Below are 20,972 nucleotides of genomic sequence, written 5' to 3'. Positions count from 1 at the left end.
GAAAAAAGGATGCTACTAGGGTACCTAGACACTGAATGAGAATTACATAATGACACTCATTTAGTGTCCTGGTTGTCACCGCCTCACACCCACACTGAGTAAAGGAAGGTGCAGCAACTGGATCTTCTTACATGTGAAGCTGCCAGCTGCTGTTTCTCCATGTTTGTTATGGGCTAAACTTCTGGCACTGGGCTATGTCGTCACAACCCTGTGCCACACTCCAATTCTGCTACACATTGTAAGAAAGGGGGAGCAGGTTGGAGGCACCCAAAACTCATGTACTGGTCCTGCACCTCTCCCAATTCCTGACAGTTTCCTTACTTAATCATCCCCTGGGGGGGCTTTAGCTTCCCCAACCTATACCACCTGCCATCAAGATCATCAGCTGTATGACCTGCCTATAGCAGATCAGCTTGAAGATTAGATGTTGAGAGTAGTCGTGAAATGCTTCTAATGAAAGGAAAAGCAGTACACACGAGGAGAGATGTGTGTTGAGCATTCTGTCATAGACCGCTCAGCACACATCTTTCCCCCCGCTCAGCACAGGCGCGATGTGTGGTGAGCAAGGGGGGGGGGGGGGGGGGGGTGACGGGGGCCACTCATTTCACCGAGTGGGTGAAATGAGCGATGTGCTAGATTGTGCTTGCATGCAGGCCAATTTAGCGATAGCGTCGCGCGGGGCCCCATGTGTACCCCCCTGTCAGGTGTCGATATGTGCTTTTATATATATATATAAAAATATATATATATATATATATATATATATATATATTAAATAATGTGTGTGTGTGTGTGTGTTAGTCTCCAGAGTGAACATAAAATCCCGTGCAACACACGCTTTTACATTTTTTTCCTTTAAACTGGTCTAAGAAATTGTTGTTATATGAAAACTTAATTGCTTAGTTGCAATGTCTTACCCTATAGCTTAAGACCCTCTAAAATCTTGGTATTTTAGAGAAACATGGCACTCAGGAGGCAATTTTTTCAGATGCAAGAGCTGGTCATGTTGTCCACGTTTTGGGGGATTGCACCCCTTATGCAAGACATACCAAAGCTGGTATGTCTTGAGAAAGGGGTGCAATCCCCTGAAACGTCAACAACATGAACAGCTCTTGCATCTGAAAAATTGCCTCCTGAGTGCCATTATTTATCCTCTTTGGGTGTCGTATCTGTTATCTGGATTAGGGCACCAGGGTTATCTAATATTTATCCATGAGTGCCGGCTGATTTGGAATTACATGTGTGTGTATGTATGTATATATATATATATATATATATATATATATATATATATATTTCCTTGGGCTGTGCTCTGAAGTGCTGGAGAAGTGAGGGTAACTTCGTTTTTTTTGTTTTTGTTAACTCCTTCTGCTATACTGTTATTCCAACCGCTGGGTAAATACAATTCCCCTGTAGTGCAATAAAGCACTTCCTTAAGAGTAACACAGGGCAGTTTCTATCTCCTGGAACACTTATCAGAGAATTATGGGCAGTTTGTGCAGTGACAGTGCTATTCTAGCAGACATTATGCCAGGTCATTAAAGTACAATGTTATCTCACATGCTGAGCACTAAATGAAAATGGTGCTTTCTGTTCCCTGTGGTACAAATGTAACCATCGCCAACTGACAAAGAAATGTATATAAACTGGCACATCAAAGCCACATACATGTAACATACACTGTAAATGAATGTATGACATCAATTTAACATAGATGGCATCATGGTTAGCATTACTGCCTTGCAGCACTGAGGTAATGATTAAATTCCTGTTCATGGCCCATCTGTGTGGTGTTTGTATGTTCTCTCATGCTTGCATGGGTACTCTGGCTTTCTCCCAGACTCCATAAACTTACTGGTTGCTTAATTGGCTTTGACAAAAAAAAATTAACCCTAATGTGTGTATTTACGTATAATACATATCTATCTATCTATCTATCTATCTATCTATCTATCTATCTATCTATCTATCTATCTATCTATCTATCTATCTCTATAGCTACTGTATCTATCCTTCTATCCGTCTATATATCTACATCCATGTACATATATACTGTGTGTGTGTATATATATATATATAGTAGAAGGAGAAATTAGCGGCACTCAGCAGTCGGAATTATGCAGTATAGAAAACTTCCGGGACCGGCTCCCTGCCCGGCGTCGCCTGCTGACGTCAGGGCCCTGTGATCCGTTGTTAGCGCGGACGGACGCGGCGTCTGCAGCGGTACCGGACAGGTGAGTTGAATCCTGTCAATGATTACCTGTTTAGTTGGGTATAAATGTGATGTAAGTGTATGTCTATTTGTGTATGTTTTGTCCCTGAAGACGGGGCTTGTTCCCCGAAATGCCGTAGTACTGCAATAAAAGTTTTCTATACTGCATAATTCCGACTGCTGAGTGCCGCTGATTTCTCCTTCTACTACATTGGATCTTGCAATAGATCACAGAAGGCACCGCAGCAAGTATTCCAGCAGCCCCCACCCTGAGTGCCGATCCCATTACCGCTATATATATATATATATATATATATATATTAATAGTATATGTGTGTGTTTAGTAATGATATGCTAGTGTACATCTGTGGATGATAGAGAATGATGGTATTTCAATCACAAAGGGCACACTTTGTTTTCTTCGGTATAATTAAATTGAACTATATTTTTTGCCAAAATATCATTTGTTGTAATAAGATGGAAATGCTGAACGAATACTAGATGAACCCCAAAACATCTGCCTCCAGTATGTGTAAGGGACAGATACACTTTACAGCAGGGGTGGGGAACCTTTTTTCTACTAAGGACCATTTGGATATTTATAAAATCCTTCGGGGGCCATACAAAAATTATCAACTTAAAAATTAGCCTGCCCTCAGTAGTTATGCCCCCAGTCACTTGTTATGCCCCTATTAGATTTGCCCCCAGTCAGTTGTTCTGCTCCATTAGATATGCCCACTGTCAGTTGTTTTGGCCCATTAGATATACCCCTTCAGTTGTTATGCCCCCTGTAGTTATGCCCCATTAAATATGCCCCCTGTAGTTATGCCCCATTAAATATGCCCCCTAGTAGTGCCGCTTACACACACACACACACACACACACACACACACACACACACACACACACACATTAAAAGAAAGAAAGAAAGAAAAAAAAAACCACAATGCTCACCAGCCCTGCTCCTGCTTCTGGACCGCTGCTCTCCCTCTCCTCGAAACTATGGGAGATGTCATGACGTCTCTCCCATAGTGCCGCACATGTACACTGCCTGAGCCAGAAGCTGGAGCTCAGGAGTGAGTTCCTGCCTCCGGCTGCTGCTGAGGAGCCGGGCACCCGCTGGTGGTAAAATCTCAGCGAGCGCTCGGTAGGTGAGCCTGGCCGGGCCGGATCAAGTGGCTTTGAGGGCCTTATATGGCCCTCGGGCCTGAGGTTCCCCACCCCTGCTTTACAGTAACTGTGTGTAGCCAACACCCATATGTACTTTCAAATACACTATTAACCCGATATAATTGTTGATGACTTGTGATACTCGTTAAAACTACAAAAATACATGTGTTGCAGAGATGACAAGCAGGTGGATTCAATTAAGGCAATCATTTTCATTCCAGAATGGTTGAGACTATAGATGAGCAACTTTTTAAGCCAAAATATTCACCTTGTTCTGTATGTTGCCACAAAATCTAATTCTAAAGGCCAATACTGACGGGAGAGATGTGTGCTGAGTGATCTTAACACAGACTGCTCAGCACACATCTCTCCGCCCACTCAGCACAGCGCGATGTGTGCTGAACGAAGGGGGAGGGGGTACAGGGGGGCGCTCACTTCACACAGCACTGAAGTGAGCGACCCACTAGATTGAGCCTGCATGCAGATTGCTTAGATTTTAAACACGGATCTCTCCGTGTGTACCCCCCTTTACAATTCCACACAGTGTTATGCATGGACTGTTGTCTTCCCAGCTTGTTGTGGAGCTACACAGTTTAGCATTGTGAGAGATAAAGTAATGAGCTCCTGTCATTTTTCAAATACAGCCTGTAAAATGTAAGGGAGAAGCTGACTGGCTAGTACTTTATCTCTCACAATTTTATCTCTCTCCAAGCGTTAATAAATACCCCCCTTAGACTTAACAACATTTATTCTTATTAACCTTATTATTAAATTTACAACATTTATTGTTATTAAATGTTCAGTATAGAATAAAAAATGTAATGGCACTATTTAAATAAAAGGCAATAAAAATAAGAAATGTATGATAACGGATGTAAAACAATGACTGTAAACAAAACAACTTAACATGTTAATTAGTTAATTCTTTGGAGCTTGATAAAAAAGTGTATTTTCACCCCACTCTGCTTGAACAATGCAATAGTAAAATAAACAACAAATAAACTTTTGCAACTTTTGTCTGTACTATAATATGTTATTGACCACATTCTCACAAACTGATGTAACAAACCATAATTGAACCCAGGGGTGCAAAAGTCAGCTGCAAAACTGAGACACTGTATTCCTTTTAAGGAAAGTAACAGCATAGAGATTTATAACGATCAAGGTGCAGAGGTTAAAATCTACCCAAATGCCCCAAAAGCTTTGAAGGATAGCAATTCCTGCAGTGCCAGAGGCTTAAATACACTCACGTAACAGCTAGTAATTGTGTAACGTGAAAGCAGAAGGGCACACATACTTGAGCATTTTTCAAGAAAAACACAAATCTTCACAAGCTAAGACAACATTCAAAAATGGATCTACACTTATAGAACGAATTTTATAAATAGGCTGCTTTCAATTTGTTAAATAAATACCATATGAATCGCAGGCTTTTCCTTTAATAAAACCTTCATAAATGTTTACAAAAGCTGCAGGCGCTGACAAAATGTTTTTATTAAGTTAAAAATAATTTAACCAATTTAATGTACAGATTATATATGTTACATTTAGCCATAAACAATGTCTGAATGAATTATGTATGCGTAATACACACTAAATACATTCCTTATCAGTGCTGGCGTTTTTGCTCGGGTGCAATGAAAACTACTGTGGTTACGTCCAAATAATGTGTTTGCAAAAATTTAAGGATTTCAAGTGGCCATTCCCTAGCATATTCTTCATGTAACGTAGAGACTCATTCATCAAATGCACATATTCTTTCTCTGGTTATTCCCTTCTGCATTGTATGTTGTACTGAATAGGAAAGCATCATGTGCTCTGTCAGTAATGTTACTGAGGCATTCATCCTTAAGCGCACAATAATTGCTTGTAACAACTTATCAACAACATGGTTTTGTCATGATTCATTTCTGCACATGGCTGACACTTGATGACTTGGAACTTAAGCCTACTTCACATAGGTGCAATTCTCCATTTTTACCACTAGATGGTGTAGAACATAATATACTGTAAAGAATATCCAATAGGTGATCTGTAAATGAACTTGGTAAATGTTGAAGTTTGGGAAAGATACTAAAGTTATTAAAAGGTATTGTGGCCAGGGCCAGTGCAAGGTTTCTCGGCACCCTAGGCAAAACTTCTGCCTTCTGCCCCTTCCCCCTACCCACCCTTCAGATGAAAGGCATGCTGCTCTCACCCCCTCCCCCTACTCTGTTAAATGTCTGCTGTTCTATCCCCCCAAAAATCTGTGTGCATGCTGCTGCTCATCCCCCCAGACTGTGTGCATGCCAGCTCCTTATCTCCTCCCCCCACCCCTTCACCACACCGCTGCTCTCGCCCTCTTTCCTTATCAATGCAGAGAATGCACTGTGCAGCCACCTTACCTGCAGGCTGCAGTGCAGAGTTGGAACTGAGTAGTCTGTGAAAGAGCCTGGAATGAAGAGCAGTGCTGCATGTCACCCCCAGCCAGGACTACAGGAGCTGTCAAAGTTACTGCCTGTGCCGGGTGGAGGTGGAGCTGGAGGCTGCAATACGGGGGCTTAGCAGTCGTGGCTACTGTAAGATACGAGTTCTGGGGGATTGCAGTGGCTGTGAAAGGTAGGACTATGCTACCTTTTTTAGGCAGCTGTAGCAGGCCGCCCCCTCAGGTCCCGGCGCCCCTAGGCAGCTGCCTAAAGCTGCCTAGTGGAAGCTCCGGCCCTGATTGTGGCTTGTCTTTCTATGTTACTTGCTCTTACAGTTTTGTGAATGTAGTCTTCGGAAATAAGTTATTAAAGAAAAATGTGTTCATCAAGATACAAGTTTTTGTCATTTGACTCTAATGAAATGACAAATTGACATACTAATTGAGAGTAATATAAGATTGAGCAATAATATTATTATTATTCATTAATATGGTGCCACAAGGGATCCACACTGTCTTGCAACAAATGTAAGCAGCCACTGTACACTGTATGCATTCAGGATGCCATTGTTCACAATGTAGACATTCACAATACTGACAGCAGGAGGCTGACATTGATGATGTTGACAAGGTTAAAATGTCAACATAATTAATATCAACACCTGCAAAATTTTCATTAAGATTAGCGTTAGAGTTGCCTGTAAAAATAAATGTTAACCCTAAATCACACATCAAGGCGCCAGGATGAGATCTCCCAAGGTGGCACCTTAACATTAAGTTTAGCATTTGGGTTAAAGTTAGTGTTAGGGACAGAATTATACCCCTTTCAGACACAGGCTTATGACCCGGGATATTGGCGAGGCTACGTCCCGACCCGGGTCTCGGCTTTGTCTCGACAGACCTGCTCCAGGTAGATGTCACAGGTCTGCGATCCTGCTCAGTATTGGGGTTATTCCCAGGAACGGGCCGGGTTGCCTGAGGTTTGAAAGGCATGACCCGGGTCACGAGTTGAATGGCGGGCACAGTAGTGCTTGAAAATGACATCATCTCCAAGCGTCCACTGTTAGACAGAAGACCTGGGTCACTGGAGGACCTGGGACCGTTGTGAATGGTGATGACCAGTGAAAAACCCTGGTTTTTACAGAAGATTTATTTACAAGAATAACCAATTAAGTATCATTATTATTATTTATATAGCACTTTTCTCCTAAGAGAACTCAAAGTGAAAAAGGATACCAAAATAGCCATTTTATTTCAATTAGTTCCCCTTAATTTAGTGGTAGTTAATGGTAGTTTAAGCTCACACCTGTAAGTTCGTCCAGCAAAAACCGGAAGGTATGGGGCATTTAGTATAGTGGTATATTTTCACTAATTTAGGGCATTTTACACATGGTGACTGAGAAAATCACAATTTGTAAATAGACATCTGTATATGATGATGACTGTATACCCTCACATCCTTCCGTACGAGGAGGAGACAGGGTGTGCTTACATACATGTACAGTAATTAAAATATGTGTCTATAAGTGCACATACATATTTTAGTGATTCCCAAAGTATAGCTCGGCATATACAGGTCGCAATGTACAGGGACAATTCATATCCTTGCAGGTATAATAACAATAATAATTTTATATAGCTTAAGGCACTTTATATTTGCATACAATACATAAACAGTCAGCATAGTACATTAGTGAAGCAGACATTTTGGGGTAGATTTACTAAAGGATGATTTATCTTGACTTAGATCGATTTAAAATTGTTAAAAATTGATCTAAATCAATTTTGTAGTTCAGGGGATAAAACGCACATTTACTAACATTTAAAAAACGGTATATAAAATTGTCTGCATATAAATGTACGTTTTACCCCCGAAACACAACATTTATTGACTGTAGATTGATTTTCAGTGATTTCAAATTGATCTATATAGATTAAAATCACCCTTTATTAAATATATCCCTAGTCATCAATTCAAAGGATTGTTCATCCTACCCATGAAGGTACCAGGCGAGGCAGCCATCCTAGGTACACTACATAGGATACCATGGGCAGAAACAGCAACGCCTGGAAGAAATGCCATGTAATGAGCAGATAGAGATTATTAAAAGCATTACATTGGTGGCAATACATGGATATATTAAAAAAATTGGGATTTGGAATAGAATAGTGGGATACATGATAATCCCAACATCATTAAATCCATGGATTGTTCAATTTACTAAAGAACCAAGTGTGACGGACTTTTTGGGCGCACTACATAGGTTACAGTGTGCGAGATAAGCAATACATGAATATAAGACATGCCATGGGTGAAAACGAAAAGCAAATAGAAGGATATATAGCTGTAGCCATGCTCATCTTTCTGCGATGCGGCATGCTGCAACGGGATCCGTTTAATTTGCCGGCTGTCGGGATCCCGGCGACCAGGACACCGACGCCAGAATTCCGAGAGCTGGCAATGCCGGCAGCCGGAATACCGGCGCTACAGGACTATTCCAACTCGTGTGGTCCACGACACCCATAGTGTGGGAATAGATCCTGTGGTGAGCTAAGCGAGCCACCGAGCCCGCAAGGGTACTCTTTGCGCTCGCTCTGCAGCCGTCATACTGGCAGCCAGGAGGCAGCTGTTGGTATATTGACAGCCAGCATCCCGGCCGCTGGTAAATCTCACTGAATCCACTGCAACACGGCTTGCTGCATGGCATGCCGGGCTGCAACTATTCGCAGCCAGTCATCGCTCCATTAATTGCTAATGAAACTACTGGAGCAATCGCTGTCTGCGGTTAGTCACAGACCGACCCGCAATGCAGTATACAGCATTGCAGCAAGATAGGCATGGCTACATCTGTACACTGAATCCATAGTTCTGTATGAAAGATAACATAACCTGCAGATTTCTAAGTTCTACCTGCAGTCATAGATTTTCCATGCTGGTAATAAAGACAAGTATTGTGCCTCTATCAGTGAAAAAACATTCAAGTGCCTTAGCCATGATATTATAAATATATGTTAAAAAGTAAGTCTATTTGATATTGCACAGTGTAACACTACTGTATATGTGCTAAAGATCTTGCAATTTGTTCAAAAGCATTAAACTAAACCTCATTTCTAACAGCTTACACGCAGGAGAATGTAAGAATGTTGTGTTCCGTGGGTGTCTCTGCATCTTTAGCAAGAATCCATCTTGTTGAGGTATTATTGTGACTGTTTGTATAATGTTTTATGGGAGGTTTTACTCCTACATAAGGATGTCTTCCTTAACCATTAAAATGAAAAAGTCACATATTTGTTTATGGGAAGCGATTAAAATACCGCTAGTCTGGATCCCGGCAGTCAGAAAGGTAACGCCGGAATCCAGACTAGCAGTGAAATGCCGCCGCCGGAATACTGGCGCCACAGTCACTTCTCCCTCTGTGGGTGTCCACGACACCCATGGAGGGAGAATAGAACCTGTGGTGAGCGCTCATCCCGCTGCCGGCATTACGGCGGACGGGATCAATGCAGCCGGGATCCCGTACACCAGCATTTCATACTGGTCCCTGTTTATAGGTGAAAAATAGTACATGAAAACTTGTTTTTAATTGGCTGAAAGTTTGCAACAAATGTTTTACAGAAGGAAATGCTCTATTAATGTATAGGGGTTCCACAGAGCAAACCCAAATGCCACACCTTTATACAGTATACTCACTCTGAGGTAAATTTACTAAGATTCGTATTCTTCCCGATTTTGAGTGAGAATCAACACGAATGACATCGAAAGTGTAATTTTGCAACTTTTTGAATTGATTACGACGAATTTACTAAGCTGTCGTATTTGTATTTTTTTTGTTTTCCGATGTCGATGTCATTCGTGTTTTTGTAAGGTATAATGCGGCCGATTTTGAGATTTTACGGCCGTGTTCTGTGGGTTTTTTTACGAATGCGTCACATTTCTGTTACGGCAGTGTTTGTCCGTTCAATGGCGCGTTTTTTTCCTAAGTTTCGTTTTTGTCACTCGGCCGTGATTGGTTGGATTCGTGGTGGAGGAGTGTCTGTGCACATTAGTATAAAAACGCCCCAAACCGGCCGCACCTCGTGGGTTTAGCTAGTGGTGAGGAGAGAGGAAGGTGTTGTTGGAGTTGGAGAGTTTTGTGGAGTTTGTGGAGGTTTTGAGGCGGAGTTTTGTGATTGGTGAGTGCTGTACTGTGTGTGTAAATAGTCTTGTCATACTTGTTGTGGAGTTATTTAAAAGTCTGTCTATTTTTTTGTATTTTGTATTTTAGTTACCTCTATAGTCATTGTTTGTGAGTGAGTGTTTGTGTGTGTGTGTGTGTGTGTGTGTGTGTGTGTGTGTGTGTGTGTGTGTGTGTGTGGTGTGTAGTGGTAGTGGAGGAGTGTGTTATTTTTTTTTTTTCTCTGTGTTTTTTGTGGTTTCTTCTGATTATGTCACAATCAGAGGTGAGTGTGGTGGAGGAGGTGAGTGAGAGGGAGGAGGTGAGTGAGGTGGAGGAGGTGAGTGAGAGGGAGGAGGTGAGTGAGAGGGAGGAGGTGAGTGAGGTGGAGGAGGTGAGTGAGAGGGAGGAGGTGAGTGAGAGGGAGGAGGTTAGTGAGGAGGAGGGTGAGGTTGCGGCTGCGCTTTCAAGTGATACTGATAGTGATGGTGTTGTGGCTCCGCAGCCACGTACCACTACAAGGACGGGCCGCAATGTGAAGTTTAGCTACTCAGAAAACATGGCTCTGGTGCGGGAGCTGATGAGGCATCATCGCCAGTTGTTTGGGTCTGATGCAGCTAAGGTGTCGACCCGCAGGAACACTGTCCTATGGGGGAAGGTTGTTGCTGCTGTGAACAGTGAGGGTGTGGTGAGGCGGACCGAGGACACCTGTAGGAAACGCTTCTATGACATCAAGCGCCGTGTGAAGGCCAAGATGGCTAAGGAGGCAAAATCTGCCCGGCAAACCGGGGGTGGACACCCCTTCCGAGCGTCTTATAAAGATTGGGAGGAGCCAATTCGTTCGCTGATTCCGCCCGAGGTGGTTTCTGCACTTCATGTCCGTGATTTGGACCGCCCAAGGGCGGATGGTGAGTTTATAATATTTCAGTCTTTATTTTTATCATCTGTGCTTTGTCCTTATTTTTTTTTTTTTTTTTTTTTTGCTGTGTGTTGACCCCCAAATGGGTTGGTGATGTAGTGCAGGCCAGGCCACCCTGTGTTTCTCCAGCTGTTGTCAAACTACAAGTCCCATCATGCCTTACAACATTTTTGTACTTAGTGAATGTCAAATGTGTTGGTGGACATGCTGGGATGTGTAGTTGCACTACATCTGGAGAGACACAGGTCGTGGCGGCTTGGTGTATTGTGTGTATTAATTATGTTTATTTAGGCATTATGTACTCAGATTTTTTTTTTTTTGTGTTGGTCATTTTCAGCTGTCTGCTTTACAAAGTTAATGTTATTTTGAGTTTATTAATGAAGTGTGATGACGTTTTTTAATTTGTTTTTTTTTTATTTTCTTTTGGCCTGGTTTTTTTTTTTTGGTGTTGTGTTTTTTTTGTTGTTGTTTTGTTATTGTGTTTTTGCATGCATTAGTATGTTTAAATTTGATTTTTTAAAACCAGCTATTTGTGTTTGTAAAAACATTTTTGGAAAATTTTTATATTTAAAATAGCATGCAATATTGTGTCTTGGTAAAGCTACGACGTATGTGTTTTAAGTAGTATAATATTGTTCAATTATTATCATTTTTTTGCTTGAATTTAATGTTAAGAAATTTAGACAATTAAAGTATACACAGCCAATGTAGTCATGCATGCAAGGCTACGCATCGCATACTTTAAGTCACAGCAGCTAACACATATTTTTTTTTTTGCTAACCCAAAAAAACAAAAAAAAAACAAAGAGTATGTTCATATCGACATTCTTCTTCTTTCTACAGTACGCCAGAGAAGCAGCACATCCAGGCCACAGCCAACCCTGCCTAGAGCTGATGATGGTGGGAATGCTGGTAAGTTTTTTCTGTAACCACATCTTATCCAAACACATTTTACATATGAAATCTAATGAGGATACTATCACACAGGTTCTTCGTCTGTTCCGCGGCCACTAAGGCGCCAATCACAGGCCAGCGTTACTGTGGCTACAAGGCCACCCAAGAGGCCCCGTGTACAGGCTCCTGCTCCTGCACCAGCATCACCCCCCCAAAGGCGCATCTCTGCAGTGGCTTCCGTGCCACCACTGGCACTTTTGGCAAGCCCCCAAAGTGTAGATCCGCAATCCCCACAGGTGTCTGGTGAGTAATGTTTTAATTCATTTAATTTCTTTGTTAAAAAACAGTGTAGTTTATTAAATAACCAGGTGAAGGCATAAGGAAGTGACAAAACGCTGTTATGTGGAAGATGATAAAGGCAGCAGTACAAAAATTACATAAATTGTGAAGCCACATTTTGGAGATGCTTGCCTTGTGCCATTATCACCTTGCACATATCACTGGTTTCTCACTGACTTATGCCTTCTCCAGGTTTATACATCTGCACCACTGTTAGTCTTGTAAAAACAAAAATAAAAAGGACCACTCAAACTTGATTTAATAATCTACTGCAAGCAGATGCTGTTAGTGTAATGTTATGATGTTATTTGCAAAATTATAGGATGTCCATATACACACATTTAGACTAAAAATTCTGCACAACAACACTAAAATCATCCAAAAAAATTAAACACTATAACAAATAACAAACTTGGCCCTAAAATCCACTTCTATACATAGGGCACATTACAACATTAAATAACCTTGTTAAGTTGTACATTTTAGACCACGATATTAGTAAACTTCTTTAATAAATCCACTGACTTACATGACCAATGTCTGATTGTATTGTTGAAAACATTGATAGAATTTTGTGTGTTGGCCCAAAGGAACCTTCAGAATGCCAAAAAAACTTAAAGTTTATAAATTTGTAAGAGTACATGGAATGTATACAGTAATTATGACTCTGAATCCTACAATTGGCACAAGAAAAACACAAATGAGTATTATACGTTTTGAGCCACATCAATTAACTAAAAGGTAACCAACATAGTTACGTTTAAGAAATAATCCATTTAACCATTACATTAATATTATGAAGTAATGCATGTTGCAGAAAAAGTATTGTAAAACCAATGCTACATATGTACTAAATATTGCCTGTGTTCCACCCCATACAGATCCAGCCATCATGAGCGACGATGGCCAGCAGGCCCGTGCCCAGGAGACTTATACACTACACCTGCAGCCCATCGACCCAACACAGGCAAACATGGCTCAGGACATTCAACAACAACCGCAAGCTTCTCAAAGTCAACAAATGAGCTCAACACCAGGGACAATGCAAACGGATCCAGAGTTTTGGTCAGGTTGGGCATCACACCAGGCACACCACTCCGCGTGTCTCACCACCCAAACACAACACCTGTCTAGTCTGCCCCATCATTTGCCAAAAGTTAGTCGCAACTCTGCCAGACTCATCGTGCAGGTGGGGCGGATAGCAAACACAATGGAGCAGATGAGGGCAGACAACTCACAAATGCAGGCAAACCATCAGCGCATCATGGATGAGCAACAGCGGCAACACCAAACACTGATCCAGATTATACAGCACAATCAAGTTATAAATGACAATCTGTCTAGAATCATTGCCAACAATACTGCCGCTTATACACAGCTTACGGCCAGTTTAAATATTTTGAGCCAAAATTTAAGTGCAATGGGCCAAATACATGTGACCTCAAGCTCAGGCACAACAACCCCTAGCCAAACACCAGTACAATCACCAGTTCGACGATCAAGTCGAAGCCGCACCCACGAGCATCCACAAGCCTCTGCACCCAGCACCCAAAAAAAAAGAAAATAATATGTAGTGCCCATAATATGGTGGGCATTTCAAATTATCACATATGTGTTATGACTACATTGGTCTGTTGTTTACAATAAATTGTGATTCCAAAATATGTGTATTGCTTAATTAGCAACAACCAAACAAAACAAACATTAGTGTATAGGGCAAGATGAGTATTGAGACAGGGCGAGAGCGTGCTGTGTCAGGGTCTAGGGTCAGTTTGACCAAATCATACCGAGTAAAATCAGTTATAACATTTAGTGTGACCATCTGTATAACATGGTCATCATCAAGTTTTTTTAAGTTTAAACGGACAATATAAAAAAAAAAGCATGGCCAGCCTACTCGGAACATATACAACCTGCAGACCCTGTTGTTTTTCCTGGCTTGGATTTATTGTAGCATAATGGAGCAGTGACAGGTATCCCACAGCAAACAATACAGCAGTACTACACACAGTAGCAGCCATTTCAGATTGAGAGTGTGGAGAAATGTGTTGTAGCCCCTTTTAAAGGTCCAAAACGTCAGGTGTGAGTAATGAATAATTGACAACACATGTAAACACGCTTCTCAAAAGCAGGTCTACTTTTTTTTAGGAATTTTTTACGATTAGTAAAAGTTTACGAACGCAAAACCATTTTCACGGTCTAAAATACAAATACGAATGCTTAGTAAATGACCGTGTTCTATATTTAATCAGCCGCGTTTGACCGATGGTGTATTCATTCGTAATTTTTTTCTTTGAGTTACAAAAAAATACGAATGCCCTCATCACTGCCGTGATTTGAGTTTAGTAAATTCCCGAGATGACACTTTGAAGAAAAAACGGCATCTCGGTCAAAATCGGGACCTTAGTAAATATACCCCTCTGTGTGTTACCAGCACCAGTCTTACTTACTTGATTAATACTAGTAGATTGTATTTTCTACTGAATTATTTGCCATCATCTAGATTGAAATTGAATATTTATTAAAAAGTATTTATATATGGGGGAATATTAAATCAGTATACTGTGATTCACTCTCCCAAAATATTTTTCCTAGAATGCTTTAATAAAATGTAAGCTCAGTCCTTTCATCTCTATTACCTTTTCTTGGGGCCTTTTCTACCCCTCTCCATCTAGTTGTTGATATGATGATTAATGCAAATCCGTTATGGCTTGAGTTCTAATGGGTCGTCTAGACAATTTACATGTAACTACCCTTAATGTAAAAGGCCTGAATATTCCTGAGAAACGATCTAAACTCCTTAAATGGCTTAGAGATGAAAAAGTTGATGTTGCTCTTATTCAGGAAACACATTTCAAGATTGGTAGTGTCCCGTCGCTATTACCCCCATGTTTTCACAGCAAATAACCCTTCTGGCAAGATATTAGGAGTGGCTATTCTATTAGCTCGACACCTGCCTATCCTTAATGTCACTTCTCACAGACTCATTGAAGGTAGGGGGTTATTAGTTAAATGTGATATCCATAATCAACGGTTCTCCTTTCTAAATGTTTATGCTCCTAACACTAAGCAGCCTTCCTTTCTGACCTCGGTTTTGGAAAAAGTTGAACCTCTCCTTGAAGGAGTGGTGGTGATGGGAGGCGATTTAAATTGGACTCTCGATCCCCTCCACGACTCCTCTAAAAATGTTTCCTATAGACCAGAGAAGGAGTATAGGAGGGTGAGACGCGCCCTGCTAGACCACCAGCTGATCGACACATGGAGACTGACACACCCTTCTGATGTAGATTATTCCTTTTTTTCACACCCCTATCAGACATACTTCAGAATTGACTACTTATTTCTAAGTCACCGGTACCTCAATCTAATTTCGGATGCTTCAATAGGGCAAATGACATGGTCCGATCATGCCCCTGTTAATCTTACAATACGTCTTCCGATGCATACTCGAAGCCAATGGTCGTGGCGTTTTAATGATACATTTTTATAAGACATGGCATACCGCTCTCAATTTGATTCTGCCATAGACTCCTATATCAGTACTAATGACCTAGATGATGTATCTAAAATTTTGGTCTGGGAGGTGCATAAATGCGTCTTAGGTATCCAGACAGGCTCACTTCGTAAAAAACAAAGGGAGAAGCTTAGAGACGACATCTTAGCTAAGATAAAATCTCTTGAAATTATGCATAAGGAATCTCAAACCCCTCAACATTACTCTGACCTTGAGGCTACCCGGGCCGATCTGAATAAATTACTTTCCAATAGAGTTAAATTAACGTACCGGAAGTGCCGGAGCAGATACTATCAATGGGGCAATAAACCTGGAAAACTGTTGGCCAAGGCTCTCCGAGAACAACGGACACTTACTTTTATTCATTCTATTAAAGATGGTCAAGGCCAGCCCCACCACGAGACACAGCACATTGCTAGGGCCTTTCAAGCCTATTACTCCACCTTATATAACCTTTCTGGGCCGAATGGGAGGGCAGATGTATTGTCCCACCAGACAGCTGTGTCTGACTACCTAAAATCCTTGAACTTCCCTACGTTGCCCAAAGAAGATGCAGATGGTTTAGATGCCCCCTTCTCTACCGAGGAGGTTATGAAAGTCATCGACTCCTCACCCAACGGCAAAAGTCCAGGCCCTGACGGTTTTTTTTATTGCTTATTATAAAGCTTTCAAGGAGAAATTAACCCCTCTTCTTACAAGGGCCTTTAACACTATTTCTGAAAAATCACATTTCTCTACACAATCCCTTGAGGCACATGTCACAGTTTTACCCAAAGAGGGTAAAGATCCCAGTCTATGTTCCAGTTATTGGCCGATTTCGTTGCTGAACATAGACATAAAACTTTTTGCCAAATTGATTGCAAATCGCCTTAAATTATTATTACCGGATTTGATTCATGGAGACCAGGCTGGTTTTGTTTTAGGTCGAGAGGCCAAGGACAATACCTCTAAAGTGCTCAATATGATTCACTATGCTAACCAAGCTACCTCCCCCTCCATTGTATTATCAACCGATGCCGAAAAAGCATTTGATAGGGTTGACTGGGGCTTTTTATCTGGCATCTTGAGACATCTTGGTAACGCCTGTCTCCATAGAATTTTATCTCTCTATACTACCCCATCCGCCAGAATTAAAATTAATGGCTCCCTATCAGACTCTTTTACTATTTCTAAAGGCACGCGACAGGGATGCCCTCTGTCCCCCCTACTTTTTGTTCTATGTATGGAAGCTTTAGCCAGAAGCATCAGGGCCAACCAAAATATCTCCAGTCTGCTAGTGAGGGGGAACGAATACAAATTGGCTCTTTATGCTGACGATTTGCTCACTCTAATTTTGAACCCGGTAACTTCACTTCCAAACCCAATGTTGGAATTTGGTAGGTTTGGAGCCCTTTCTAATTTTAAGATAAACTATTCCAAATCCATCGCTATGAACCTAACTACTTCTCCTAATGTGGTTGCGGGTTTGAAATGCTCCTTCCCTTTCTCTCCACCTCTTCTGGTGCTCCCCAATGACTTATCCAAACTGTTTTCCTTAAATTTTAGCCCTTTATTGAAAACACTTCGCCTGGACTTCCAGAAGTGGAGGAGATTGCGATTATCTTGGTTTGGTAGAATAAATGTAGTCAAAATGAATTCCCTTCCTAGGATATTATTTTTTCTGCAAACCCTTCCCATACACATCCCTCTCCTATGGTTCCGGGATATTCAGAATCTCATTCGAGCGTTTGTCTGGGGCAGTAACACACCTAGATTTAAACATGAAATTCTATTTAGGAGAAAACATCATGGAGGTCAACAGCTCCCACATATCCCCAGCTACTACCATGCAATACAGTTAAATAAAATTCTAGAATGGACGCGGGCCAAAGACTACAAACAATGGGTACTTCTAGAAGAGGAATGTCTCCCACATTATATAGAAATTGTACCCTGGCTGCCCACCCTTCCAAAGGTTACTCACCCCACTGTCTCCCCCACACTTAAATTGTGGAATTCGCTTAGATTGAGAAGCCACATATCCTCCAAATTATCCCCTCTAACTTCCTTTCTCTTTAATCCCGAATTTATTCCAGGTCTCCATGAAACAGCTTTTGCTCAGTGGGCTGAGACCGGGATTTTTAGGGTCGGTCAGCTGGTGAGTTCTGGCAGGGTGCGGTCATTTTCAGATATTCAATCTCTTTGGAATCTACCGAGTTCTGATTTTTTGAATTTTTCCTCAGGTTCACCATTTCCTAACAACTTCCAAGAATCTCTCTGACATAACTAGAGATCTCACTACTTTTGAAAAAATGTGCGTCTCCCTCGATCTCCCACACACACTATTTCCCAGATCTATGCATTTATTATTGAAGATCTATTTCTTCAACCCCCTACCTTCATGATTTCCTGGGAGAAAGAGATGCCGAGATTAGCCACACAATCTAATTGGGACTCTATATTCCGTAACACCCAGGCGAGCTCCTTATGTTTATCAACAATGGAAACTCTTTATAAAATGAAATACAGATGGTACAGAACTACCCTTGTTCTCAATAAGATGTTTCCCACTCTCTCTAATCTTTGCTGGAGATGTTAGGAAGCCCCAGGGAGCTTTCTGCATATATGGTGGGACTATTCCCTCATAACTCCCTTTTGGACAGAAGTTTTTAAATGCTCTGAATTGATATTGAGAGATGTAGTCCCCAGAGACCCAGAATTTTGGCTCTTTAATCTGACCTCGGCAGGTACACATTCCTACAAATGCTCACTACTTAGACACCTTAATAACGCAGCTAAGGCCGTTATACCGACTCTTTGGAGATCCACCACACCCCCTTCGATCAAACAATGGTTTAAAAGGATTGATCACTTCTTAGAAATGGAGGACCTTATCTCCTTTTCAGTGGGAAGAACCATTAATTTTACAGCCATTTGGTCTCCCTGGTGTGACTTCAAGGAGTCACCTGTATGTCAGTCTTATGTAGTTGTTTAGATTCTCTCCCACTATTCACCCTGATATCTCTTCTGCACATTACAGACTATCAAACAGGAATACCTTCCCTTTTTTTATCTAATGGGCCCATTCTCTCACTGAGGATACTCCCGCTTATCCCTAATTTTTATATCTCTTCTCTTTCCTTTTCCCTTATTCTTTCCTCCCTTTCTCTTCTTTCCTGGTTTTCTTTTAGCTGTTTTATGAAATGTTTATCTCTGAATGTATATTTTACGATTGATCAGTAGACAAGTCTTCTTTTTATTTTGGGAGACCAGCATATAGGTACTTGACATGTATGGCATGTAACGATATTGTCTCCAGTTATCAGAAATATGCTGTTGTATTTGTTTGTCTACTACCCTAATAAAAACAGTTTGAAAAAAGAAATAAAAAAAAGTAATGTAAGCTCAGACATTTAACCAGGATTATATAATTTAATAAGGCCTGACCTAACGTCCCGTCTTATAAGACTTGTAAAAAAAACAACCCAAAAAACATTTGTTTGTTTATAATGCTTATGTTATTCCTCCAGGCCTATTGCCTTCTATGCATAAGAAGTCTAAAACGACCATGGATAAAGTTTGGAAACAGATTTGTGTCAAATGCTGTGGAAAAGCAAGATATGAAATCATATTTTTAATGAGTGGAGTGGTCATGGGCCAACAATACAAGTGGGGAACCCATGTTGGTCCCATGACCCACAGGTCCATTTTGCACCCAGAGTTATACATACACAGTCTGATGATTCACACCTCTTCTGGGCCCAGCAGGGCCCGAGGGAAACTAGAATTGTCTTTAACTATCCTGCATCTATGCACCTTGGCTGTATCCGGCTCCCATTACCCCATTTCCTCATTGCATCTGCTGGGTGAAGCTCCTGCTTCAATAACTGCTCTGCACCACAGGTGTTTGTATCTTGACTTGTGTCACCCTCCCGTGGGCGCTAATCAAGACATCATGTTAATTGATTAACAACTTAATGATCTTCATACAAAGGTGAGTAAAGAAAAAATAAATTCTAGATGATCCATACCTTAATACAACTATGTAACAAGTACAGGTTAATGTTCTATTATTGTTATTGTAGTGTAAAGGTTTCAGTCTTTGGAAACCAGTCTTTGGTCATATAATAAAGTGTTTTTCATTTTATCACAAATCACTGTGATTGATCATTCTTTAGTCTTAACAATCTTATTTTTGTATTGTAAAAACTATGGGGTCTATTTATCAAAGGGTGAAGATCCCTATTGCTGGTGAAAAAGCTGTATTTTTTTCCAGCAATAGTGATCATTGTTTCATTACTCATACATTACAGTGGTTACTCTGACTATGTAGTGGGAAGGGGGCCAAGCCAATAGTGTATTTATAATGGGTGCAGTGTGTGTGGTGCACACGGGCCCCTGAGTTCAGGTGGGGCCTACACTGCTTATGCTGCACCCATTTCTTGATTACCAGAGTCCCGCGCCGATGACAGCTGCGCTGTTGAATCACCGTGAAAATGGCACAGTGGACATTTTCACTGTGTTTTGCGCATGCACAGTAGAGAAATCACAAAGAAAATTGCAGCTGCGCCCATTTTGCCAGAAATCTGTGCTTGAGCATCAGAGTCTGGGTCCTCTAGTGCTCAGACCCTACGGCACTGCTGGCAGAGAGGAGGGGGCCAGGACAGAGGAGGCTGCACGTGGGCCAAGCACTAACAAATTCATAAAATTCCTAAACTGGCCCTTGTTGGATCACTTAAAAAAAACCACAGCATAACGTTTTAAAAAAAATAATAATTGTGAATTTCATTATTTAAAAACAGGGTTGCTATAAAAACAGTATCATAGTGCTAATGCACAGCGCTTGCCTCACACCAGTCACAATATAATAAATACTATGAAGGCCAAATCACTTACTATACTGTCTATGGGGGTGAGGTCAGATTTAATTAATCCAGCTTCTTTGAATTTTTTCAGCAGACATGTTACCAAGTGCTGGTATGGACTGTGCAGTCACTGTTAGCATACACACAAAGGTGGACACTTTATTTACTTTCTCAGATACTTTCACTTTACTTTAGCATAAACGACAGGGGTTCTATGGACATAGAACCTGGGTATGGCTGGCCTCTTCTAACCCCGTACTGTTACCACTAACCAGTCATCCTCCAGGTGGTGACACTGAAGAAGAGTTATACACAACACAACCTGGGGGAAATGCCAGTGTGCTGTGGGGATCAGCATAGTTCTAGAAAAGGAACAGAGCTGTATCGTCACAATTGTTTCGATAGTTGCCAGTAATTTCTAGATAAGCTTCTTGTTTTACACTACTCATAAAGCATGGACTATACAAGTGCATAAATATCTAAGGTAATAATAACCCAGGCATGCTTTCATTTTGATGCCAC

General features: G+C 41.2%; 2 protein-coding genes across 2 annotated transcripts in view; one reads left to right on the top strand and one right to left on the bottom strand.

Moving 5' to 3' along the window:
• SKAP2 (src kinase associated phosphoprotein 2) overlaps positions 1-20,972 on the bottom strand; it is a 678,462-nt gene that overhangs the window by 7,537 nt on the left and 649,953 nt on the right. The window lies entirely within an intron of this gene.
• Positions 11,708-13,659, top strand: LOC134928704 (uncharacterized). Its single transcript, XM_063924719.1, has 3 exons — positions 11,708-11,771; positions 11,847-12,056; positions 12,974-13,659. Exon 3 carries the CDS (start codon positions 12,985-12,987, stop codon positions 13,657-13,659), a length of 675 nt encoding a protein of 224 aa, XP_063780789.1. The 5' UTR covers positions 11,708-11,771; positions 11,847-12,056; positions 12,974-12,984.

This window comes from Pseudophryne corroboree, chromosome 5, assembly GCF_028390025.1.
Source record: "Pseudophryne corroboree isolate aPseCor3 chromosome 5, aPseCor3.hap2, whole genome shotgun sequence".
Classification (NCBI taxonomy): Eukaryota; Metazoa; Chordata; class Amphibia; order Anura; family Myobatrachidae; genus Pseudophryne; species Pseudophryne corroboree.
This window is presented reverse-complemented; position numbering and strand designations above follow the sequence as displayed.

Coding starts and splice junctions, on each gene's coding strand:
- LOC134928704 (XM_063924719.1), top strand. CDS start 12,985: ATGAGCGACGATGGCCAGCAGGCCCGTGCCCAGGAGACTTATACACTA.